Source organism: Orbicella faveolata, unplaced genomic scaffold (genome assembly GCF_042242905.1).
Source record: "Orbicella faveolata isolate gen_17 unplaced genomic scaffold, um_ofav_v1 contig_35, whole genome shotgun sequence".
Classification (NCBI taxonomy): Eukaryota; Metazoa; Cnidaria; class Anthozoa; order Scleractinia; family Merulinidae; genus Orbicella; species Orbicella faveolata.
Genome location: NW_028301564.1, coordinates 4,031,646 through 4,057,907, shown reverse-complemented (window position 1 = coordinate 4,057,907; position 26,262 = coordinate 4,031,646). Strand labels below are relative to the sequence as shown.

Sequence of the window (26,262 nt, the reverse complement as noted above, 5' to 3'; positions counted from 1 at the left end):
CTTTGAGTCACACGCGCGAGCGGCGAACAACAAAGCGATCCGGCGGGAAGGAGTCTGGTGAAGAGGCGCCAAGAAAGTGAGCCTACCCTGATTTCTGTAATTTTTTCATTTCTGCTTCGCCCGAGCCCCAGAGCGAAGTGAAATACCATTGGTCGAAAAGCGGGAAAGGCGAGAACACTGTCAATCTATTATGGTTGATAAGGAGCGATTAGATCCCCATAGAGCCGGTGATTTACCGCACAATGAAAAACAAGCAATAGTGACACACATAATGCCTTCCTACAAGACCCTAACCTGGTTAAGTTAGAAGAGCACGACCTGCATGAGCTTGAACAGCTTTTATCTAAAAGCGAGTGTTTCAATGTCCTCAAACAGTGTGCCAAAAACAAATGCCCAGGCAGTGATGGCCTCTCGGTTGAGTTTTATTTGCACTTCTGGCATCTACTCGGCGAAGAAATGGTAGAAAGTTTTAATTACGCCCATAAATTAGGAAAACTAAATATCACTCAAAGACAAGGTATAATAAAGGTCATACCAAAAAAACGAAAGAACCGGCTGTATTTAGAAAATTGGAGACCATTAACGTTACTTAATGTTGATTATAAAATAGCAACAAAATCAATAGCTCACAGAATCGCTAAAGTCCTTCCCAAATTAATAAATGAAGACCAAACTGGCTATGTCAAGGGCCGCTACATAGGACAGAATATTAGACTCATCAATGACATCATGAAGATAACTGAGCTGGAAAACATTCCCGGCATGGCGATTTTTATTGACTTTAAAAAAGCCTTCGACACCGTTGACTGGAACTTCCTTTTTAAGACCTTGGAGGCTTTAAATTTCGGCCCTCAGTTACAACAGTGGATTCGAACCTTTTACGCTGACTGTTCAAGCTGTGTAACAAATAATGGTTACGCCTCCGCTTTCTTTAATCTACAAAGAGGTGTTCGCCAAGGGTGCCCACTTTCTGGCTCCCTGTTAGTGCTCTGCGCCGAAATTCTTGCTAACGCAATTAGGTCTAATGCAGGTATCCAAGGAATCAATATTTACGGAAAAGAATTCAAAATTTCACAATACGCAGACGATACCACTGTTTTTGTTTCCGATAGTATATCTGCCCAAAATTTATTCCAACTGCTCAATGCCTTTCAAAACTGCTCAGGTCTCGAAGTAAACAAAAGTAAAACAGAGGGCATGTGGCTGGGCGCAAACAAAAACAACTTGGAGGAACCTCTAGACATAACATGGCCAAAAGATCCCATACTTGCGCTCGGTATACACTTCTCCTATGATGAAGAGGCTGCCTTTCAAAAGAACTTTGAACAGAAATTGTCTTCAATGACTTCCCTACTTAACCTGTGGTACCCTAGGAACTTAACTCTACATGGCCGTATTGTCATCCTAAAAGCACTAGCCCTTTCCAAACTTATTTATAACACCGCTGTCCTCCCTGTTACATCTAATTTCATTCAAAATGCTAATAAAGTTATATCCCAATTCGTATGGCGCAAGAAAACCCCAAAGATAAAGCAAACCACAATGATTGGACCGAGAGCAAAAGGAGGTCTTGGAATGCCTGATTTTGATGCAATAAACAACGCTCTCAAAGCGACCTGGATCCGAAGACTTGATAACGGTTACCCTTCCGCGAGCTGGACGCATATCCCTGTTACCATGTTAGAAAAATGTGGTGGCAAATTTCTCCTTAAGTGCAATTTTGATCTCAAAAATCTCAATGTAAGAATTCCTCTCAAATTTTACGAGAAAGCCTTGTTGGCTTGGCAGTCAATCAATTTGTTTACTCCGTCCTCAGAAGAGGAAATACTTGATGAAATTCTTTGGAACAATAGATTCATCAGGATTGGTAACTACTCAGTGTACTACAAAGAATGGAATGAAGCGGGTGTAGAAAAAATTAGAGATATATTCAATGGTGACACATTTACATCTTACCGAGATTTCTGCTCTCACTTTGCCCTTAAAACTAACTTTCTAACCTATTACGGTTTATGCCAAGCAATTCCATCTAACTGGATTAAAACTTTGAAAGGCAAATTACAGCCGCATTCGAAGGAACCTACAAACATGGATAGAATTCCCCTTGAGAAGCTCTCTTGCAAACTTGCTACTAACTATCTTGTTGAAAAGAAGTTCGTTTCTGCCACCGCCGAAAAAAGACTGAAAAGAGCTAATTTGAACGACCAGCAAATTTATCAAACGTACATGATGCCTTTCAAGGCCACTAAAGATATTCAACTCTCGATGTTTCAGTTCAAGATTGTACACCATATTTTACCCACCAATGCTGCATTACATAAATTCGGTATTAAAGAGCACGACCGCTGTCATTTATGTGCTGAAAAGCAAACAATTACACATCTCTTCGTAACTTGCCCCAACGTCCAGCTGTTTTGGACAGAGTTTACTGATTGGTGGTACAGAAAAAACAATACTGTAATCACGCTCTCTGAAGCACAAATACTTTACGTCATCACAGACACCGTGCCTCTGTGTCTCGGTTTAAACCTCTGTACAATAATTGCAAAATATTATATTTACACCGCTTCAAAAAATGAGGAAGATTATTTCTTAGACGCTTTCTTGGCTATCCTTAAAAACAAAATAGAAATAGAAACTAGCAGAGCAAAGGTGCAAGTTAAACTGTAAATATAGCTAAATATACTGTAAATTGTCGCTTTTTTGTCATTTTTTTTTTGTTTCGTTTTTTTTTTGCAGTTTTCACTAGTTCTAGTAACCGTAGTAAAAGTTTGTAGTAATTGTCCGCGATTAAAAAGTAGTGTAACGTAAGCGGTTTAAATAATACTGTTGTTTGGTCAAGCATTGTAATTAGAGCAAGTTGTAATTAGCGTAAGTAGCTGTATTGTTGTAGTTTTATACGTAGTTTTTTGTAATTAATAATGTAAGTATGCGTGCTGTCAAAAATAGATAATTAATAATAATAAAAAAAAATAAATAAAAATAAAAAATAAAAAAAATGAAAAACAAGTCGTCCACATTAGGAGTCAGAGGAAGAGTTGAGTGCTCGTATCTGTCGTATTACTGATGTTTTAACAAAGTTCCAGTCTATTTCTGGTTAAATTTCAAACTACAGAGGGAGCAGGAAATAGCAGTTGAAAGTATGTTGATGAATCAAGACGTACATGTCGTGTTACCAACGGCATATGGGAAGATTAAACGTATGTGATTGCAAGCGGGCAACGAAACAACACGAAGGCGTTTGCCCGTTTACCAGCATCGTCAAAGACCAGATTGCCAAAGCAAGATCACTTGGAATCAAGTGTGTGTCCTTAGTAGACATCAACTTTGACAGTTTTTCTTTGGCAAAACTTTATCAACAACGGATATCACTCCTACATGTTGTTATGAAAAAGATTCACAATTTTCCCGAGAAATCTGAGCTGCCAAAGTTCATACTTACGGTGAAAATTAATTGACCTATTCTTTTTTGCGGTTTCCGGGGTGGAAATAAAAAATTTGCAGAGATCTGAGCAGCCTTACTTTCTCGTCTCGCGGCTTCGCCGCTCGATTTCGCGCTCGCGAAATGAGCCTGCTCGCAGGCTACACTGTCTTTGCCGGTTTACTTTCGGAATTTTACAGTAAGTAAAAATTAGAAATTTTACACAAATAGAAATCGTCGTTTAAAGGGAGCATAAAAAATGGATTGAAAATCTTCTAGGAAGGGAGTTGAAAATTGCCACAACCAGCGTGATGCATCACGCAATTCTGTCACGTAATACAAAACGCAATACAGGTAATTTTCTTCTCCCAGCTTTCCAGAACTACTAAGTGAACTATGATTAATAGATCAGGACTCGGGAGTTAAAAGAACTCGTACTTCTCGAGATTTTTCATGAACCTTGACGTGATTCAAACTAAAGGTTGAAGTTAGTATGCGACGGGTTTGTTGCAATTGGCGTTACCTACATGTCACGATCGCAAAATGGCCAAGTGAAATTTCCACTATTGTAGTGAAGAGAGCCCGACTTAGTTCACCAAGGATGTCAAATCCTCATAATTAAATCCTCTCTCAGAAAAATAAGCTTACCGAGATGGCAAAGGCACAAGGAAAGGAAGGCCCGATGCGATGACAATGCTGCAGCACTTCGTTTTTGTCAGCTTTTATGCAAGAAGCGTTCAAGGCCCAGCGAGACCACATACCGACCTACATGTTGATGCGAGAAGAACGCAAATCGTTATTAGCACATAACAACTCAAATATAAGATACACTGAAAATAGAATCTTTTAAATTCGTAATTACAATACTTGAAACTGAAATTGTTAGCATGCAGCCAGGGGGCAAGCGGGTGTTTCTCTCGCGAAAAGTGATCAGTCCCTTCCTTTTGAGGATGATGTCTCCTTCAGAATCTTTTGATGAAATTCGGAAAACGAAATTCATCCTTAAAAACTGATTTAACATCACATTATTTCCATTTTAACTAACCTTTAAAGCTTAAAAGTTCTTCCCGCCAAGTCGCTTCCCCGTGACGGCGCCATCTTCGATTTCGATACTGTGACGTCACTTCCTGTCTTCCACATGGGTCGTTTCGGTCGCGGAGTCTTCGTTGTGACATAAGACAGCAGCGTAAGAAGAGACGAAATTGATGTCCTCGCGCGGATTCGAAATGGCTTTTTTCCAGTTCTTACAAGTTCGTTGAAGCCAGGTTTGCATCTGTTGAAGTATTGTTAAGGTCCTTAAACGTTAATTTAGCTGCAGAAGCGAAACTGTGCAGTTAACAGCTGGTGTCAACTTGTAGTTTGCCATGTGCTTTTCGTGAGGAACATTGTTTTGCTGGCCTCCTTGTATCTTCCGTCTTTAGACATGCTTTGCCGAATAATTTATTAGAGATTAGGAACTGCAGTTCACAGCGCAAGCTGCAGGGAAAAAGCCGGTAGAACGAATGTTAAATGGTTGGAAGCAAAATGCTTTCTCAGACTGCGCGAGCCATTGCTTGCAGCCGGAAAGGGTTTCTTGTGTTCGTTTTCTCAATCCTAGATGATGTATTGTCCATACTATTGAATGACCCAACCAAGTTTCTGCAACGAAAATGCCCATTCTTGATGATATTGTGGCTGGTGCTAAAGACAAAAGCAAACAGCAACTTCAGGAAGCTTTGCTCGAACTGTTGAAAGGGAATCCAGACATTTTGGATCCTGTCACGAAATCTACAACTAGGACACACAGTGAAGTTGTAAGTGTTTTCTTTAACCGGATGTATTCATCTTGCAGACGAATTATTTGTCAAGATGAATGTAAAATAATCTCAGACATATTATTCATTTTCAGGGAGATATTATACATCTTTTTGCATTGTTCAACTGTGTTCATTTATTTTTCCCAGACAATTATTATTTTCACCACAACTGCTGCTAATCTCGCAATCTGATTCACTCAGTTGCACCTCATGAGTCCAAAACATTTTGACCACTGTGATGACGTGTATTGTTGTCGATAAGAGTACAGACCATGCTAAACCACATTCGATTTGTTAATTAACCCCTTGCGTGCCTGACCATTGTTTATATTGTGTGGGTGTCTTGTAAAACCGTCATATGCCATAAGCTTTTTCACTTAAACTGTGGACATTTTTTTGAAGGTCATAAAAATGTCTCTTCAGTGTGGGTAATTTCTGTAAGTACTATGGTTACTGTAATTTGATATCCATATGACATCACAGCAATAGGAAATTAGCATTTCCCCAAAATTTTGATGTAGTCAGTACATCATAAACACTTGCAGGTAACTGAGGGACAAAAATCATGCAGACACTCCAGAGGTTAATGAGGGCTTAATGTGAAATCCTTCGGGCATGTGTTCTTCCTCTCTCTCTCTCTCTTTACATAAAGTATTTCTCTTCCTTTTTAAAACAAAACCCTTATTTCAAGGACTTGACACTGGATCAAGCTCTGACCCGGTACATATATCTGTTTCTGTAATTTCCCACCAATAAGATACAGCAGTTGGATGTCCCAGCCAGGGGAGGGGTGGGGGAGAGGAGCTATGTATGTATGTTTCGAACCATTTCATGTGATAATATTTTGGGAAGTCCCTCCATCATCGTCTGAAACTCAGTGCAAGCTGTGCTGTTCATCATCATTATATGAGCCTCCATGTCACTGTTTCAATGCCTTGTTACTGGAAGGAATTGCAGAAATTTTATCCTAAGAAGTTTTTTGCCTTCCAAGATAAATAATCAAATAAATTTTCTGTCCTAAATTTACATTTTTCTTAACATTTTGGCTAATGATCGATATTGAGACGATGAAAGACAGCAGACATGACTATGTAACAAGATGACCCTGCTAGTTTGTGGCATACATCTTCGTCTGATCATTTGAAAAATCTTCTAATGATGTAGATGAATTACGTACATAACATAACAAAAATGAGATATAATTTTTCATATTCTAGTGGAATACTGTCTTGTAGGCAACAAGAAGTGGAGATGAGGAAGAGAGACGTTCGCAGAGAAGCCCGTCATCAGATAATTCCTACCCTGAACTTGAGAATAGCCTCAATCAGCAGTCAAGAGCAAGTTACCAGTGGCAGTTGTCTGACAGTGGTTAGAATATTATTGATATTTTATTATGTTCATTACTTTACCATATAAATTGTGTGTAATGCCCTTTATAGTGTAGATAAAGAATTGAATTGAAAACTAACAGATACAAACAGTAGTAAGTTGTACATGTAGTGGCCTACTGGAAAGGGCCCAACGATTAGCCCACTAGACTCTGGATCAAATGGTGCGAGTCCAAAGCCTGGCCTCAGTCACTATGTTGTGTTCTTGGACAAGACACTTAACACTCACTGTGTGGATCTGTGCATATGTACCCGGACATGCTGTAAGAACTGTCACAATAGACTAAGCAATGTGTAATGGCTCAAAAACAATTCCTAAACAAAGGCAAGATAATGGCTATTCCCTTGGTGTACCAATATATGAGTACTGCACACCAGTGCTTTTCTCCATATGTGCATACATGTAGGTATTAAATGGGAAATGGGTGCTGAAACATGAAATGTTGTGGTATGTTTTTACTTGTTTGTACCACTATCCTATCCTATCCTATCCCGCCCTCAGCATTACCCCTGGGGGTAATAGCAAGGACAGGAGAAGATGGACATTTCAGGCTACCATCTTTGTGGAGGGTTTACAACAAAAGATTCAGAGGGGGATAATTTTTTTTATCAACCTTTAGATGATGGAATGGACTCTGCATGGACAACAGCCACAAAAAACATGTCACCTCGTGAACTTGCCAGATGGCGCAGAAAACTGTTCTCCATTTACGTTGGACATTTACCTTATGATATCACCAAGGTAAAAGGTTTTTTTTTTTAAATTTAATATCAAATATACATTATGATCAGTCATAGACCCTTTTCATAAATAACTGCCAATTTTAAGTTATTTTGTATGCATTTAAATAAGCCTAACTAACTGCAATTGAGAGTAAATATTCTTTTGAATTATCTACTCAAAAACGAGGTTAGTCAGGCCTGTACTTACAAAGGACTTTACAATTAGCAGCCATTTATGAAGAGGGCATATGCCCTCTAAAGATCCAGATGTCTATAGTCTGACAGTAATTGACAGAAAGAACTTGTTATTACATGTGTAATGTTTGTGGGTATATTTTGATTCTTAGTAACCATATTACATAACTGCTGGTTTAAGATCTTTGAAACCTAATTTCCCAACCAGCCACAATCCATTTTCAACACTTTTACCCAAGTGTTTTGTAATCCTGGTTACTCCTGTATTTTAAATAACCATTATGTTTAGCAAATTTCAATTGAAACATTGACCTTTGTGAGATTTGTATTTCTTTTCACAGAAAGAACTTGTGCAGCTGTTTTGTGAAGTTGGGAATGTACAAGATTGTCATTTACAACCTCGAGATGGAAGAGGAAGTGGCTATACTTATGGGTTAGTACATTTCACACGCACATGAATATGTTTGATAATAGCTTGCATAGTGACATTTCACAAATGTATTTGCCAAAGCCAAAGGCCAAGGGGGATAAAACAATTGATAGAGAGACTTCAGTTATTTTACTGCAGCACAAAAGCTTAATCCACCAATAGTTTTATATTTCTACAGATATAAAACTGTCGCAGTAGGCGAGAGCGTGCAAACTACAAAAGTGTTTGTTTAGCCATTGCATTAACTAATATGTTTATAATTTTCAGCTCCAGCCTACTTAAATACATGTATTTTAAATATTTTGGAACAAAATAATTTAAATTCTATACAACGGCTGCTATAGTGAGGCAGGGGAAGTGGTGTTTAACACTTCTGCATGCATGTACTAAATAATGTAAACTATACAAATCATAATGACCTTAGATATGATGGCAATTAAGGTTACCGTATACCTTAAGAGGTGTCTCACATCCAGGCAATGTAGTGCATCCGATTTAAACAGTAGATACAATGTACCTTAACACCTCTATCAAATTAAAGCTTATAGAGCTGGCTATCAAACTATACCAAGAAGTTTGAACTAAAATGAGTTGTCCAATTTTTTACAACCTCTAAATGCAAGCTTCTGAATCACCTTTTGAAAGCTACAAGTCAAAGTGAATTTTGTTTCTCACTTCTTTGATCTGCTCCTTAGTCTCCGAACCCAAAGTGCTAAAAAACATGTCTGCAATTTGCCATGTGCAATTTTAGTGGAAAGTTACAGAACATAATTGTTCAAAAATGTAGGATTAAAGCAATATGGAGTGAATATAGAATAATCACTGCTGGAGAAAGCATATTTCAAAATAATTAATTTGCAGGTCTACACATTTTTTGGTTTATATGTCCAACCAGCTATTGTACAAATTTGAGGGTAAATGAAAAAATTCCCATAATTTTGACTTGTAGCTTTCAAAAGGGACCCAAAAGATGATTCAGATGTTCAGATTTAATGTCACATGGAAAATTTGACAATTCTTTACAATTCAACATTTTTGGTATAGTGCAATAGCCTGCTCTATAGCATAACCTTTAATTTGACATAGGGGTTTAGGTATCTGCAGCACAACATCGCTTCAATGGACTTGAGACACCTCTATAAAGGTGCTCTAAATGTGTACAGTAACCTTAACATATACATGGGTGTACACCTGTATTGTTAATTAACGTCTATAGATATGCCACAATTTGATGCCAGCTGTAAAATAGGCATATTCTCTCAGTCAATGAAAAAATCCACTGAATGCATAATAATCATTGTAAGCGGTGGTGTTACCGACCTACAGGTTGTGTAGCAACATCTGACATTTTGCCTTCTAGTGGAATCCACTGGTCATTGCAATATAACAACCGAGTCATTAAATGCATAACCTGATTCTACAGTGTACTATCTGAATGGTTGTTTATTTTCAATAAAATAACACTGTTGATTTTTAAGATATTATGTTGACCCTCAATAAAGTTTTATTTATTGTTACTCAAAAATGAAGACAAGAGGAGACAAGGTAAATTACAGTTGACAAAGAAAAAGAAAAGAAACAACAATATTCATTTATCTAGCCTCAGTCTATATAGTTATCCTCATTTTGTTGAAGGGATAAATAATATAAAAAAATTTGGAAAATCAGAGTACCTTTGAGCTTTTCTAAATTGCCATAATGCAGTTACACAGTGTAGACCTCCCTTAGGCAACCACTGAATGTGCCAAGCCTGGAGGATGGCTACTCGGCCACGATGCACAATACGTCATTTCACACTCTTCATCAACATTGCTTATTAAATATATGGCTTACAATATTGGCAACTGTAGCTAAATCAAGTAGCCAGGAATAAACTAAGCTCATTAGCACTTGTTTTTGTTTGTTGTTGTTGTTGTCATCATGTTTGGGTTAGGGATTGGATGGCCCAAAGGCAGAAGAATTGCTGATCACTGCACCTCATCACCGTTATGGGCAATGTACAGCTGTAGCAATAGGTTGAAATATTATTATTGTGAGCGTCACTAGAAAACTAGGCAAGGTTTTTTGTAGTTTTCAGTACTGCATGCAACAATCTGAGGGATGGATACAATGTAATACATGAAGGTGAAAGATGCTTTTAAGGTCATTCCACTGAAATAGAACCTGAACTGAGATTTTAGTCAAACTTTTCTTATTGACTTTTTATATTGTAGGGACTTAAATTTGGAAATAAAAATGAGGGGTCCCCATGTTTGTTTAGTAGCAACAGCACCTTGTTTATACCATATAAATCCTTACAATAGCACGATGATTATAATCATGATTGCTTGCTAAATTCACATTTCCAACAATTGTTTCTTGCTCAACACTGAGAATTGGCCCATATTTATTTTACACAGAGAAATTTAATACTCAATTCAACACAAGAAAAAATGATAGGTCACTGTACTCATTTTCGAGAAAATGATGATTTACCTTTATGGCAAGGTCCAGCCTCAAAGAAAAAGCAGCCATTTTTTAATGTGTGTGCACCAATCACGCATGAAATTATGCGCAGTAGGGATGCGCAATGCAGTACTGGGGAATGACCTTATTAGGTCTGTGCTAAAAGCACAGGGGTCTACATTTCCTGTCTTTCTTTTTTTTTATGCCTAAGTGCATACAAAATATAGCACTCAAAACTGAATTTTAACTACTTTTTGACTAGTTGGTTTTTGTTGGTCTTGAGCCCCATTTGTATCTGAACAGATGTACTTGATTCATTATTACCAAGAACTTTCATTGCCTCTCTGCCTTTGAGGGTTTGTTGGGACATTGGAAGACTGGAACAATTTGCTTCAAGGATAAAACCTGACAACTCACATGGTGAAGCTGTAGGTTAATTAATGCATGAAACAGCGTTTGTTTACCAGGACTTTGATATGGCTTGATGCACTTCAAATGTATTTTGAATGAACTTGTTTGAGGAACATAATATTAGACTGTTTCTGAGAAGGGTTAGAAAATGGCAAAACTCTGAAGCAACAGAGAAATCCTCAGCTGCCAGGCTCCAACAACAAGGCCACAAGTGATGGAATGACTCCTCATAAACACATCAAGCAGATTAAAAGGATCATTCTTTAATTAGTTACATTCACTAACATGTAACAGCTATTGCTCAAATAAAAATTACTAAAACATTCCTGGCACCCTTAAGATTACTGAGGGCCCTCTCTATTGTCAAGTCACTTCCTGGACATGTTTGCATCAAACTTCCTTGAAATATGGCCAACCCCCATAATTTTAAATGAACAAATTCATCTTGGCTACAGAAATCCAAAGAAAAGCGACATTATTCCACATCAAGCATTCATTATTAGTGTTTCTTAGTGGGAATTCAGATTTTCATGATTTTAAAGGGCTACTTTCTCAAGGATGTGTTCAGTCACAATCAAACAAAATGGTAAGTTGTAAATAAAAGACATGTTCATCAATGTACAGTTGCGCTAACGAAATTAATATTTCAGCAGATTGTTAAAAAAATCATCAATTGCAATATATTATTAAAGAAATGACTCCAAAATGTAATGCTATGTACAAAACAAAATACTGTTGTAATTTAAGGGGTGATGAGTGGGAAAATTCAAGAGTCATGGCAATCTTGTTTGATGATTTGCGACTGAGAGTCTTGAACAGTTTAGACTTGGAGATAAATGCAACACAGCGATAAAAAACCTGGTGACTCATCATAATGGCATCTGAGATTTTAAGATTGGTCAAGAATTTTCCAAGATTGTGCCATTTGGATCCATTCACCACCCCTAATATTAGGAGTAAATATTTTATTATCTACAGCCTGTCAAAATTATAGCCCCTAAAGGTTTGTTAACGCAAGGTTTATTCTCCCAAGAGAATTCAGCTATCAATGTAAATTTCCTGGGTTGATTGTATCGTCAATTCTCATAACCTGCCTCATTAAGATTGTTATAAAAAGGTTTCAGAGATACTAGTGAATTTATGTAAAATAAATTAGTTAAAACTAACAGGAAAGTGAAATTACCTTGACATTGAATCGTGTGATATCCAATACAAAATATATTAAAAGATTAGTTGTTCTGTGATCAAAAACGGAGAACAAATGATATTAATTGCACTTTTAAAATGCTGTCATCGTTTAATCAATTTCATGCCTGTCCATACCCGTACCTTAAAATTTATACCCCTCCAATTTTCTGTTTGTTGCACTAGATCAATGATCATAAGCTTACGTGCAAAACACCAGCACTGCGTTTGGTCTAAAACATGGTACTCTTGTTAAGGGAGCCCTTGGCCATTCGCTTTGGTCGCCTCAGATATTCATCTATTGCTCTGATACAGTGCTTCCAAGTGGTGATCTTGTCATCGGACGCGATCGCGTACACATCAAAGACGGTCTCCTTTACGAAGCGAAGTCGGTCGGGATCAACAGCTTCCTTGCCTCGCGTCCCCGTGCAATTTTTGTTGTCCAGTTCAGCTTGCGTGAAAATGTGCCTCAGAAGCTGCACTGCGAAGTTGCCAATAGAGCAGCTCTTGCATTTAATCTGGGTGAGCTCCTCTTGAGAGATGTACTGGATACCTCGAGCGGCCGGCGGTGCAACATCATTCTCGTTGTCTGAGCCGGGCGAAGACGCTCCGCTCGAAGGAAGTGGCTTCAGGTTGGCCACCATCGACGGCGTGGTGGAATTCAACGGCGCTTGAGGCCGTGTCGGCGTATTGATGGGAGTTGTGTTTTCCACGCGCGGGGAAGGTGAAACGGAAGGTGGCTGCCCGGCTGGAACTTGTGTGGTGGCGGCTGGTGGTGGCTGATCTCCTCGCGAGTGTTCGCTGCTGCCATGAACCGAAGGGGGAGGAATGACCGCCACAGTAGTAGGTGGGGTGTTCTGTATCGGAAGAGTGCCTTGAAGCGCCGGGAAGAATGTAAATAATTGCTCCATGCCTCGCATGATCTTGTTTTGGTTGTGGAGGATGGTCGCTTGATTCACCATTATGGCGCGTTGGTTTTCCAAGATGGCGGAGAAGCGATCATGATTCATCGATTCATTCGGTTCCATGGCCATACTCTCGTCTCCGTCTCTTGTTTAAGTTGTCCGGTCAATTATTTCTGGCTTTGAATTGGCGTAAAGAAATCCTTCCGCCGCGTTAAAGTATTTAAAGTTCACAAGCGAGTGCGAGTAAAATGGCCTCCACGAAAGCGAATCGCGAGTAAACCCGCGTGACTCGATGCTGAGGTACCGCGCGTCTCACGTGGTATCGCGCAAACGAGGGTGGAATATGACATCACGCTTTACAGCGAAAGTCCGAGAAAATAGTTTAAATTTAAAAGTAGAAACTGAAAGCAACGAGGCATTTAAACTAAAAATAATTAGTTTAAAGCAGATTTTCGATTTTGTTTAAGGTATCATGGAAGGTGGATTTATACGAAAAATGCAAAAAATCTTTTTTTGCTGTTCAAATTGAGAAGACTGAGATAAATATTTTGCAAAAAGAATGGAGAACAGTTTTTTCACTTTTTAAGATAAAGAGAAAAACTATTTTATGAATCTCATTAACCTCTAATTAAAATTCACTGCCATTTGTCACATGTAATGCGAATTGCAGTGTGATATTTCATCTCAAACTACACAAAATCAAAAGAAATGAAAAACTTTCTCATACTTGACCATACTTCAGTTAGGACTAACTTGTAATCCTGGATTAGCCTTAACCTGCTCTCAAACAACCCGGCCCTGATTGATGCTCTTTAGGCCCTGTTTACAAGGAGGTAGATTAACCCTCTTGCTAGGGTTAGGGTTACCCTAGCAAGAGGCTTAGCACTCCCTCAGTTCTTTTTTTTTTTTTCTTATGGACATGTTTACAAGGCAGGCAGGGTTACCCTGGCACTTGTCTAGAGTAACCCTAGCTAAGAACAAGGATTACCCTAGCACCAGAGTAACCTACCTGCTTTGTAAATGCCTGCCTGGGAAATGTTATTTGTGCTCCAAGAAACAAAACATGATCAAAAATACTGGCAAATTAGTCAAACCAATTGTGACTTAAGAAACTTCATACCACAGTTTTTTTTAGTTTTGCTCTGGTTAGAAATTCGTTTTCAAGAAATGGCCCTTTGCAATTAAATTTTTGAGATAATATCTGTAGCCACTGTTGCTAAATTATTCAATATCTGAATTGTTTATAGTTTTGCTGTTGAAATCATCCAAAACTAAAGCAAATCACTGTCTGGGATTTTAAGTTAAATTAGAAATTGAAATGACAGCAGTCGAACTGATGAACTACACAATTCAAGTGAAAAGAGGTATTGGCAATAAATTCATAATTGGCTGTGTGTTTTATTTACCAGATTAACTAAAACGTTACTGGCCAGAGTTGTCCCTGAGGTATTAGGGTAACCCTACCCGAAAAATTTTGCTTGGAAACACAGGCTATCTTTGACCGTGTTGCTAGGGTAACCCTTGCACTATGGTTACCCTACCTGTTTGTAAACAGGGCCTTAGAAACAAAACTTTCTATACTTGGTCTAGTTTTCCTTTGTTTCAAATCTTTTATGGGAGTAAATACTTGACATAAGAAATTTAGAGAAATTGCAATTTTACTCAGAAAGCCCTGAGGCAAGCTACAATTGTAATATATCAAACATCAGCCATTGAGGACTATTGGCAATGATGAATAACTTCATGTATGTTGTCTAAAGTGTATTCTTGGCTTGCCAAGAATCCGAGATATGTGTAGGTATGTATTTAAAAGACCACTTTAAATTATTCTTAACACACAGTTTTTTTCGTTGTCAGTTTTATTAGATTTTGCACACTTGATGAATGCCGTGATGCCGTTGCGATGCTCCATGGTCGTCTCCTTGGCAACAGGACCATAACAGTGGAGTATGCCTGCGAAACTAAAGAAAGATTAGGCACTGAAGATCCAGATGATTTACCTGTGGACAGTATGTAGTTTCATTTATTAGAGTAAAAAGTTATTTGCATGGCAAATAGTGCAATTTTCATGGCATTGAAAACCATCAACAATCTTGTTCTTTAATAATATTTATAATAATAATATTTATAATTAATATTTATCAAATATTGCCAGGAAATATCCCAATTTCCCAGGCATGTCTTCTTTAAAGCAAATACACTGCAAAAACCCACATCTAACCTTTTTTATTCTTATTTACAGCCATCTATCTGTAGCCATGGTATTCATCAATTTTCTTTCAATTTTGTAATGACAAATCCTAAGATCAAAAACCTTTTAGTTTATCTTTATGCTTCATTGCACTTTACCTATTTTCTTTTTTTTTATGTTTTGTTTGGTAATAAAACTGAATGAATTAAAGACTAGGTCCTTTGCTTAAAGGGTTTAGTTTCTTCAAAAGTACAGAATAATACTATGAGGGATGGTTTTTACTTTTTACTTTTTAACCATATGTTAATCATGCCTATGAAATGTGCACTATACAAAATTATAGCAATTACTATTAATAATTATTATTATATGGCTTTGGCTTGTGGCCGATATAACGTGTGCTCTGATTGGTTAATTTTCACTGAATTGTAGGGCATTATTCTCCTGTAATGCCCACGGACCGATTACGGATTATGCAAATTAGGAAGAGCCCGGTTCTGAAAATTCAAACGCATTGAAGCGATGAAAGCCGATTAAAATCAGTACGAGAACATCAGTAGCTAAAAGTTTAGAGATATTTCTTTAATAAAATTTATATAAATGACTTACCAGTCGGTAACCTTGGCGGGCACTAGTGAAAAACAATCAAAGTTTGCCAGTCTTAAGTAAAGCTAAAATCGCTAAGTAAAAAACACCATCGGCAGATCTGCCATGCATCCTGAGAAGAACACCACAAAGAAACTTATAAGTTATCATCTTAGTCACAGCAATTACCGAAGTATTGAACTCCGTCAAAGTTCTCGTCAAATAGATTCCCTCGCTTTGACACAAGCAAGTGTAAATCAGCTTCCAGGATCATCAGATGTAAACAATCGGGCGGTTTCTGTCGGTAGCAGTGTTTCTGATAACTGCAGACGTTCACAAGGCTTGAAATGTTCATCCATAAATCCCAGAATGAAGAACACGAGGATATGTTGTCGAAAGCGAATGTGAAGATCGAGTTAAGCTTATTTTGAGCAGTGCATTCTGAAGCATTAGTATTTTCTTTCACCGAAAGACGGTTGGTTTGGACAATTTTGAAGCACTTGCTGTCTTTTCTATATGCGTTGACGTTTCGCCCCAAAAGTCGGAAAAACTTCCTCATCAACTTGTGGTACCACGATACTAAAATACGTTTTTGAGGCTGTGACAGTGACTTTTCCGTAAAGAAATGAGTGTTTTTAACAGAATACATAATACAGTGGTGAAATTCACTGACTGTGTAGTTTTGCCCTAGGTATGAGACGATGAATGAATCGGTAAACACGCGCATCGCCGGATGTAAATTGACGACTTCCGCTCGAATGATTTTTCTCTTTATTGATGAGCCATATAATAAACAACTTAATAACCTCAACCGTTCGGTCGTTACGGGAAAATCTCAAACCTCGGCCTACCGTATTGACCTCGCTATCGCTCGGTCAATACGGCAAGGCCTCAGTTTGAGATTTTCCCGTAACGACCTCACTCTCGGTTATTAAGTAGTTATTCTTAGTTCTAGTACTGTTGTGAATGTTTCACCTATTTTAAAAAAATAATTGTATTACTCCTTTTGCAGAGAAAGACAGGCTTTTAAGAAATGACAACCCAAAGGTTGAACATCCTAGCGCCATGTCTGAAACTGAATCTCACGAAAAAATGGTTCTGTGGAAATTGCGCTGTTCTGCCACGAGACAGAAGTCATCTAATAAAGGAGTTATAATAAATGGACAAGGTAAAGAGAATGAAGATGTTGAAAAGTTCTGTGTTCCCTTTTGCACTTATACCTATTTTAAAATGCTTGCTTGATTGTTACAGGTTATTGTAGACAATATTCAAAACAGGTTTCTCAAACTTCAAGAGAAATGTGTGTTGTAAATTGCTTCAAGAAATTGAGAGTTCAAGACATCAGCAGTAACATTACAATTATGGAATAAATACAAGGAAACAACTAATGACTGGAGTTATCCTCAGGGCACGAAAAAACCCAGGTCTGATTGCCCGGGGCAAGTAAATTTTGCTCTTGGGCAAGTGAAAATGGAAGTTTTGTGGTCTGGTGAGCAAAAAACAGTTTCATAAGTGGGGGCAACTAAAAACTGAAATCGAAACCTGGATTTCAATTTTTTTTTGCTGCCCTGATCCTGAGATTTGAGAAATCTAGAGTTGCTAATTGGTTATTTGTAGCAGTGACTACGGTATGTCACGCAGATGCTCTGTGGGATTGTCACACACTCTTTCCTCTTCCATGAATTTCCGTTGGGGAAGAGTGCACGACAACCCATAAGAGCATCTGCGTCAGAGGTTAGGTCACTGTCAGCACTGGGCAGGGTTGTGCCACTGCTGTTGAAGTAGCCAGGGGTTTCATTACGGGCCAGACACCGGGCAAATTGACTAGGTGCGAGGATGATTCCACCTGCGTGGTTTGACCATCTAGAGGAAAGGTTTTCTGAGTCATTATGAAGTTCAGTTCAAAAACATTTTGCCTGCCTGTGAAACCTATTTGCCCTCCTGTTGAAAACGTTAACGAAACCCATGAGTAGTATAATGTAAAATCTGGTGCACGCACTTTCACTTTTGTTATCATGAGCTTGAACTAGTGTTTGTTGCCAAGGTGCTGCAAGCGGTCAGTGTGATACGTATTGAAATAATTATGGTAGTGATTTTAATTTTATTCTGCAGAAGCCAATAAAGAAGAGGTTCTGATGAATGCCCTTCAGGAAATAGTTAAGAAAGTAGCTAGTCTGCCTGTTGACACTTTTGCCACGCCCTCTGCATCAGAGGCTTCACCATGTTCACCTTGGATTCTAAATGAGATAAATGGGTATGTTAACTCAAATATGCAATACACGCATTAAGGTAGCTTGATTAATGAGAGTCAGAAAAGTCAGTAAATTTCTCTTTTTTTCTCTCTTGCTGTAATGATTATCACTGTAGTTTTATGCACTGTACTGTTACAAACTTTTTGCTCGGTTTTGCTGAATTTTACTGATCAAAATCACGGTGGTCAATCTAGAGGAGGGCTCAGGGTGAAAGGACCTCTTCTAAGTGTTTGAAAGTTCCAGTACTATGACAGCCCTTGAGAGATTGGGCCTCCATGTAATAAGTCTGGATTTACCGTGCATTGTAACCTTGATAAGGCGTTTAGTTCGCAGTCTAACCCTAGCTAGGGTCATTGTTTTGGCAACTTTTCAGTACTTTCAAGTGCTTGCGCTAATCTTTGTAAGTAACCTTAAGAGTGTTTTTATGAAGATTTGCCATAAACATCACTTGTTCTCCAGCTGTTAAAGGATGATTTTCATTGGTAACAGAGTAACTTGTCAGTAACATGGTGTTGTTTGCTTTTTTTATGTATAGCAGTAAGAATGGTGTAGCTGTACAACAGTCACACATCCCAGGGAGCCCTGACATGCACATGAAGGAGGAGGCAGTGAAATGCAATGGGACGCAGGAATGTAACATGCCACAAGAGATGAATATTAAGCATACTCTTGATAAGGAATCAACAAACATTCAGGAAGAAGGCACTAGACGACCACAAACATTACCAGTGATCAGGGAAGGGCAGGCACAGTCTCCAGAGGAAAATGTAACCAATTCATTCTCAACTCCAGACAGCCAAAATATCAGGAACAGCCCATTTCAAGCTCGTCTATTACCAAACAGCCCTGGAGTAACATCTTCCCCTGGACGGTATGTGTCTGCAAACAACAATAGAGTGACACCCTCAAGTAGAAGGGATTTCTCTCCAAGCAGCCATGGTGTGAACCCTTCCCCAGGAGGTAGTGTATCCCCAGGTAGCCTTGATGTTTCAACCTCTCTAGGAAGGCATGTGTCTCCCATTAGTCCTGATGTGACACCCTCCCCAGGAAAGCATGTATCTCCAACCAGCCCTGATGTGACAGCCTCTTCAGGAAGAGATTTCTCTCCAAGTAGCCCTGACATCACACCCTCTTCAGGAAGGTATCCATCCCCTAGTGATGCTACACCATCTTCAGGAACGTATTTGTCTCCAAGTAGTTCTGAAGTGACACCTTCTCCACAACAAGACGATAGCTCACACAGTGAGGTGGAAACTAATGCTAGTGACTCTGTTAGTGTTGGTTCACTGTCACCTGAAAGACCACTGAGACAACATTGTAAGTTTTGTCATGGACAGAGCCCGACAAGAGGACATGTTTCGGAATCAAGCCTGTCAGAGAGCACAAGTTCTTCGTCCTCTCACCCTTCGAGTTCTTCTTGTGCGTTTTGCTGTGAAGATGTAGATTCATGTGGTAAAGCAGGTAGTAGTGCTGCAATGGCTGAACAAAATCTTCAGCATGGCAACATGTCTTTATTAGAAACTCCCGCAATGAAAGATGGGGTGTGTGGTAGACCACCGAAAGAATTGTCAGGAATGGGACTGTGTTCCTTTGATTCCAATGTTCTTAATGGCAATGAAGTGCAGTATCCATCAAGATCTGTCCAACAAAGAGAAGCATCCCTGTCAGGCTACTTAGCCCCACCGGATCAGATCATCAATCAAGCAGGTGCTGGAGGAAACGCCCTTGTGGGAGTGGAAGTACAAGACTCTAGAAGCTCGGCTACAAATAATACAACAGCACTGTCTTCCAGTCAGTGGAATTCTCCAAGGGAGCAGTCAGCCTTTGCTCAAGGTAGTGTATCACTACTTCAGCGGCAAACACATGCTGCACTTGGTTCTCATGTCACGAAGAAGGAGAATACAGAGTTGGTACCCTCAGCTGCAAATCTGTCACCTGTTACAAGGCATCATCAGCAAGTACGTCCTCTTCAGAATGAAGAGGACAACAGTATCACAGGTTCTGTTCTACCTGTACCACCTCCTGTTGTATCTGTTGCACCCTCTCCATCAAATGCAATAGGACCCCTTATGCAAAAGCCGTTGAGAAGCCCTCCAGCTCCTAAGCCACTTTTATCACCTCCAGCAATAGGACCTGGTATGCAACAGCCATTATTGGGTAACTCCCCTTACTGGCCAGGGCAGCACCAACATGTTCCACCATTACTGTCAAACTTGCTTGCGTCCAGGTTCCAGCAGCCTGGCTTTCCAAGGCAGCAGTTTGGTAATGGACCATTTGTACCCCCTGGTGTCTTCAACCCAGCCATGTTTCAAGGATGGGACCCAAATGCATTTACACAACAGCAGCTCCTGGCATCAAGGTTACCATTTGGCTTGCCTTTCCAACCTGTGCAAAACCCAGTTCCACGGTACCGACCTCCAGCTGGAGGGCGTGGCGTAGGTGCTGCTGGAAGGGGACGGTCTATGGCACCAAGATTTCACAAACCTGGCATCGTGAATATTAAAACTTGTGGCAACTTGGAGAAAATGAATACTGGGAGGTCTTCAACTTTGCCTCCAGAGCAGACTTGGTCTGTTCACAGCTCTACAGGGATACACAAAGACACAGTGGGGAAAAACATATCTACAGCCAGTGATACAGCAACAAGTAATGCAAGTCCTTCTCCAGTTAATCTTTCACCTGAAAACACTGATGTTGAATCAAGAAGCAGAGAAGTGGCAAGAGTCAAGAACACTTCAGTTGGTAGTTGTGCGAAAAGTTGTATGAAGCCATCTTGGAGTGCGAGTTCAGCAAGTGATTTATCTCCAACGAACATCTCTGACACGATGCCAGACGAACCAAGAGAAGAGACTAGATGCCAAAGCTCTCTACCCGGTCAGGGACCGGGCAAATATGAGTCAGTCAGTGAGGAACATCAACTTTGTACTTTATCTCCAACCTCCTCCCTGCCAAAACAGGAAGGTGATTGGGAGAGTCCTGGGACCAAGAAAATATCACCCAGCAAAATGAGCCCAAGTGAACTGCTTCTGAAGGAACAAAAGGTAACTGTCTGACCATCTTTTCAAGGAAGCTGCTTATAATTAGTTCTTCGCTACCAAGGCACCATTACCTGGCAATGGCCCTCTGCAATTCAACACTAAAATGTCACATGATCAATTTTAGCCAATCAGAATCACAGGAATTGACTGGTAGACGATAAGGGGTGGACTATTTGACTTTTGAGGGTGGATGGGGGAGGGGGGGTGGTTCATGCACTAGGACATTTTTTTCTCCAGACATGCATATGCATGATACAGGTATGCTTGCGAGATTTTTTTTTTTTTTCAAAATTACCCACCCCCTCCCTCCAAAGATAAAATGGTCCATCCCTAAAACTATAGATTTTCCAGCCCATATCACTGATTTGCAATAAACCAAAATTAGTTTGTACTCAAGCTTCCCTGGTTGGCAAACAGTTGCCCTTGGGAGAAGAAGAAGTTAGCAATACTTTGTAGGATTCTATGAGAACGTTGTGCGTGTGTTAGCTGAGCGCTTAGTTGTTTTTGTGGTGAAATTTTAATCCTTTCAGCCCATATACTAAGAAACTTTTTACCTTGGCTATTTTAGAGCGAGTTAAAGAGAATTATTCAGGACAACGAAATGTTACGCCAAAGCATAGATTGGAGAAGATCAGCAGGAGACACTGACAACAGGTATCCAGAAATGATGAATGTGGAAAACGTGACCGTTTTGCTTTGAATAACTGGATATACTATCACTTCAGTTCCTTAAGATATGATTTCTGTCTCTGTTTGTTTGGTTGTTTCTTCGTGATTCTTTACTTTGTGTCTCTTTATTCTTTCTTGCTCGCTTCCTTTTGATGTCACGTTTGCCTGTATTTCACTAATTTGATGTGAATCAGTGGGAGGTGCAGTAGCCTCATGCGCTCGCCTCCAGATCGAGCGGTCCGGGTTTGAGCCCTGGCCAGGGACACTGTGTTGTGTTCTTGGGCAAGACGCTTTACTCTCACAGTGCCTCTCTTCACCCAGGTGTATAAAGGGGTACCATACCCAGCGAATTTAATTGCCGGGGGGGGGGGTAATCCTGCGAAGGACTAACATCCCATCCAGGGAGGGAGTAGAAATACTCCTAGTCGCTTCGTGCTACAGAAACCGGAGATAAGCTCCGGCCTGACGGGCCACTTGGCTCCTATGCACACTTAACCTTGCTTGTATTTCCCTGATTTGATGTGAATCTCACTTCTTTCTTTTTTCATAATCACCCCGTGTTTGTTTCATCCTTTATCAGGGAAGCTCTCAAATCACAGATCCACTTAAAAGAAGTGCAGCTACAGAAGGAGAAAGAAATCATGTTAGCAAGGTGTGATACAAATTAGTTTTGTCAGTGAGGATTGATTACTTTATCTCCTCTTAGGCCTAGTTCACTCTGGCGAGATAACGACACGAACATAACAACATACGTAAGATGTTATATCGTTATGCTTGCATAATAGCAACATAACAGCATGAACATAACAACATGAAGAAAAACACTGATCTTTTCCTTTTGTCTGTATGTTTGTGATCACATTTATGTTGTTTGGTCGTTATGTCGTTATGTCGCCAGTGTGAACTAGGCCTCACTGCTTAGGCCAGCATCTTCAAAAAGTGATGACGGTGTCTAATTCCTCAGTACATTGTTGATTACAACTAAAAAACCCCTTTATGCTCTTTTGTTGTGAAATGCGAAAAAAAGAAAAATCTTCACCAAGAGAAGAGTGTCTTGATGTAGTACCAGATTCTGAGCAATAACATGAAAAGAAATGCATGGCGGTTGGTTACGAGAGCTGATATTGTAAGGTTGTTAGAACAGGTCAACAGACGGATTTGGCTAACGTGCGTACATCCTTGTTGTCACGCAATTCAGGTCATGTGATGATTCATTTGGCAGGTTACAATTGCTCTGTTTGTACTTACTCCCATGCAATCAGTTGAGGGTGACAAAACGCACAATAGACCAATTTCGATATGTTAAAATTCAGCCTAACACAATAGACCTTAGCACGAGGCTCTGGGGAATAAACCCCACAAACTCTGTAATTATTCCCCGGAGCCTCGTCCTGAGGTCTATTGTTTTAGGCTGAATTTTAATGTATCCAAATTGGTCTATTGTAACCTCCCAAGATCTGCATTGGGTGCCAGCAAGGATGTGAACACGTTAGCAGAATCCGTCTACTTCTGTGTTCAGTTCTTGTTTCAGATTTTAGGTTTGTCAGTTTGTCACGATATGCGGTGTTCTATTTTGCGCCCGAGTTATTTTTACAGCGCTTCGTTGTGTGTACATTGTAGTTTGTATTAATACTATTTTATGTATTTTATGTTTTTCATGTTTGCGCAGGAAAGCTGAACAAGAACTTTTATACGAACGAGAAAAATTAGAAGCGGCGTTCGATCAGCAACTCAAGAAAGAGGTTGGTAGAACTTACGACTATCAAAACTTTTAATTTTTGCTTTCAGCTTCTACTTTCAAAACACTAATGGCTGACTAAAAATAGAGACAATTAACGGTGTAGTTTAGATCTGAACTAGCAACACAGCTAACAAACAACTAGAAAACACAACTAGCAAACACAACTATAGACCACGAGTAGTCCCTCTTTCGCTTAGTCCGTCATGGGTGACGCGAAAGAAAACTGCGAGGAAAAAATGGCCGCGCGACCATTTTTTTCTCGCAGTTTTCTTCCGCATCACGCACGACGGACTATGCGAAAGAGAGACTACTCGTAGTCTAACAATACAAGCAAACACAACTAGAAAAGACAACTAAAAAACACAACTGGAAAACACAACTAGAATACACAACTAAATAACACAACTAACAAACAGTAAAATTCGTTTACGTTTCCGGGACGTTCTTCTAGCAACCGATGGTATTTTAAATTTCGCTAAACGGTAGAGCAGTGCAGTGCTGAAACGTACATGTATGAAAAATATACCATTTATTGTAATAACCCCCCCGCCGACACCTCACCCGCATTAAGGTATAGGTAACCTCTAATCCGTTATCAACTTTGATTTTCAACAGCTTGAGACAGAACAGCGGATTGGAGAGACAGAGAACAAGATTTGTCTTGCAAAACTGGAGAACGAGCTTCTAGTACTGTATCAAAAGCTTTATGGAAGCAACTAACTAATATAAAGGGGTCTTCCGTTACTGCTGACAAAGAACTTTATCACCAACAAATAAAGCCGTCTGTTTTCATAGAGTGAAATAAATCTATGGAGATATATTTTAGTTCGCGCAAATTTAATGACGATATTAACATTTACTTATGTCGAGAAAGAGTTATCACTGCTTCATGTTATTACGTATTTAATACGGGCCGTCCTGTTTCCCTGTGATAGCATTTTTTTCATTAATGTAACGTTCTGACAGGTTTTTTGTTGGTTTTTCGATTTTCTCAGCCAAACATGGGGTCAACAACTGCACGAGCGGTTCATCGACTTATCTTGCCTCGGTTATTCCACCTCCCAGAACAACTTGGCTCCTGATTGGTCACGTGACGCAGAAAATCAACAAAAAGACGTCAAAAATTGTAAAGAAAACGTTGAGCCAGATAAAGTTGTCCCTTAAAGTTGGAGTACACTTTTCAACGAAAATATTACAGAATTTATTGTTCTTGTGGGAGTCTAACATTTGTTTGAAGTTAAAGATGTAAGACAAAGACATATCAAAGAAGTATTTTTTGGTTAATAAATATATTTTTGGGACCAATGTTTTCCTGGTACAGTGGATGTGAACACTTTGTAAGCTTCTGTAATGATCAGCGGACAATACCAGGGGACCAGATCCCAGTGAATGCAGTCAGGAAATTGACAAAATCTCACTTGCAACTATTGAAGAAAGACTGACCTTATGAATAGACTAAGATACATATTTTACACTAGATGTGGTGATCGGAAGGTATGAAATGTTTTCCTAAATAATTATTTTCTAGTGGTTTGCACATGGGTCGCAGAATCAGCGCATTGACCCGTTTTCTACTCTCCTCCGTCGCCCTTCACATTTTCACACTTTTTCCAGATCCTTTTCGGATTGCCATGTTTCTCCCGACGAACTCGAATGTGAACACTGTTTGAGCATTTGCCTCCCAGGCGTAAGGAATTATAAACGAAACAAATCACATTATTGGGGTTTGAGTGATAATGAAATAATTTAATTTGACTTATTCCCCTAAACCTTGGAAGGAGTCGGAGCCAAGTTAGATTTTCATCCGATCCTGAAGACGGTATGATCATCCGCTGCTGTTTCGCCGTATTTTGCACAGTAGCAGTGATTCTTCTTCCACTCGCCCGTCGAGGTATGCAGCGTTCAACTCCCCCGTACTTCATCCACAAGCACGCACCCAGTACGTGTTCATTTTCTTCCCTGCGTCATGACAGCCAATGCTGACGTCACAAGAGAAAGAGACACGAGAGTGGATTGAACCAGTAATGAACAAGCGGCGACTAGTCTCATGTTCGTTCTCTGGATAGAGGGCTGAGAAGAAGTGACAGAAAAAAACCTCAATTGTAAAATCTTGCGCCATTTTAATCCAGGCGTTTATTATACCTGGCGCTTAGCCCCTGATGCCCGTATACAGCTGATCCCGACTTGATAACAAAGGCACCTTGAGGCCTTGATCAGACTTGTGCGCTTTGGAAACGATACATTTTCCTTACCAAATACTCTAACAAGCTATGCCACACTATCGTTTTCGCACAGCTTTCCCCGTCACACTAAAACGATTGAATTCTGGCTGATAAGCCACGAGAAACGGTGAACCGTCGGAAGCATCCATTTTCGTTGACCTAGAATGTGAGCAGGCTCTTAGCGGGAAAAGAAAGGAGGACAGAAAACAGCCTACTCCCAAAGCTATCGTTCAGCCCAGAACTCTGGAAAACATTTGTATAAGGAAGGAGTCGGTCAGTTTGAGGAACAATTAGGGATAAATTGTACGCGATAACAGATCGCACTTTTTAATAATTTCTGACGAGTGCATGGCTACCGCCGCAGTGGAGCCGGACCCCTGATTGTTTTGAGAGAAAGAACGATTTCGCCGGGCAGAAGCCGAGTTTACGTTGATTGTTTATTCATGTTTTTATTTACTGCTGCTTCTTATTAAGTAGCATTTTATTTGTCTGAAACCTGGCTGGAAGTTTTATCTGGGATATGCTCGCTTTCATTACAATGTCCTGATACTCTGACAACCTTGCTGGAATGCGACTGACACAATTTTCAAAGATGAACTGACCCGCTTAAAACCAGTCAAAAGCGAGTATTTACGGTTGCAGTATTATTATCAATGAAAGCGATC

At 39.6% G+C, this 26,262-nt stretch overlaps 2 protein-coding genes across 2 annotated transcripts; one reads left to right on the top strand and one right to left on the bottom strand.

Moving 5' to 3' along the window:
• Positions 1–4,350: 4,350 nt before the first annotated feature.
• LOC110046631 (uncharacterized) lies at positions 4,351–24,680 on the top strand. The gene is made up of 13 exons (XM_020752321.2): positions 4,351–4,686; positions 5,019–5,214; positions 6,453–6,585; positions 7,226–7,347; positions 7,865–7,956; positions 14,757–14,908; positions 16,688–16,843; positions 17,788–17,929; positions 18,463–20,968; positions 21,534–21,619; positions 22,215–22,286; positions 23,304–23,376; positions 23,991–24,680. Exons 2-13 carry the CDS (start codon positions 5,071–5,073, stop codon positions 24,093–24,095), a joined length of 3,783 nt encoding a protein of 1,260 aa, XP_020607980.2. The 5' UTR covers positions 4,351–4,686; positions 5,019–5,070; the 3' UTR covers positions 24,096–24,680.
• LOC110046633 (uncharacterized) lies at positions 11,053–13,201 on the bottom strand. Its single transcript, XM_020752327.2, has one exon. It carries the CDS (start codon positions 13,026–13,028, stop codon positions 12,228–12,230), a length of 801 nt encoding a protein of 266 aa, XP_020607986.1. The 5' UTR covers positions 13,029–13,201; the 3' UTR covers positions 11,053–12,227.
• Positions 24,681–26,262: the final 1,582 nt, after the last annotated feature.

Bases quoted from the DNA above. Each gene is read 5' to 3' on its own strand.
- LOC110046633 (XM_020752327.2), bottom strand. From the start codon at position 13,028: ATGGCCATGGAACCGAATGAATCGATGAATCATGATCGCTTCTCCGCC.
- LOC110046631 (XM_020752321.2), top strand. From the start codon at position 5,071: ATGCCCATTCTTGATGATATTGTGGCTGGTGCTAAAGACAAAAGCAAA. The intron at 7,957-14,756 runs GTTAGTACATTT...TTTCGTTGTCAG, and splicing joins GGAAGTGGCTATACTTATGG to TTTTATTAGATTTTGCACAC. The intron at 14,909-16,687 runs GTATGTAGTTTC...CTCCTTTTGCAG, and splicing joins AGATGATTTACCTGTGGACA to AGAAAGACAGGCTTTTAAGA.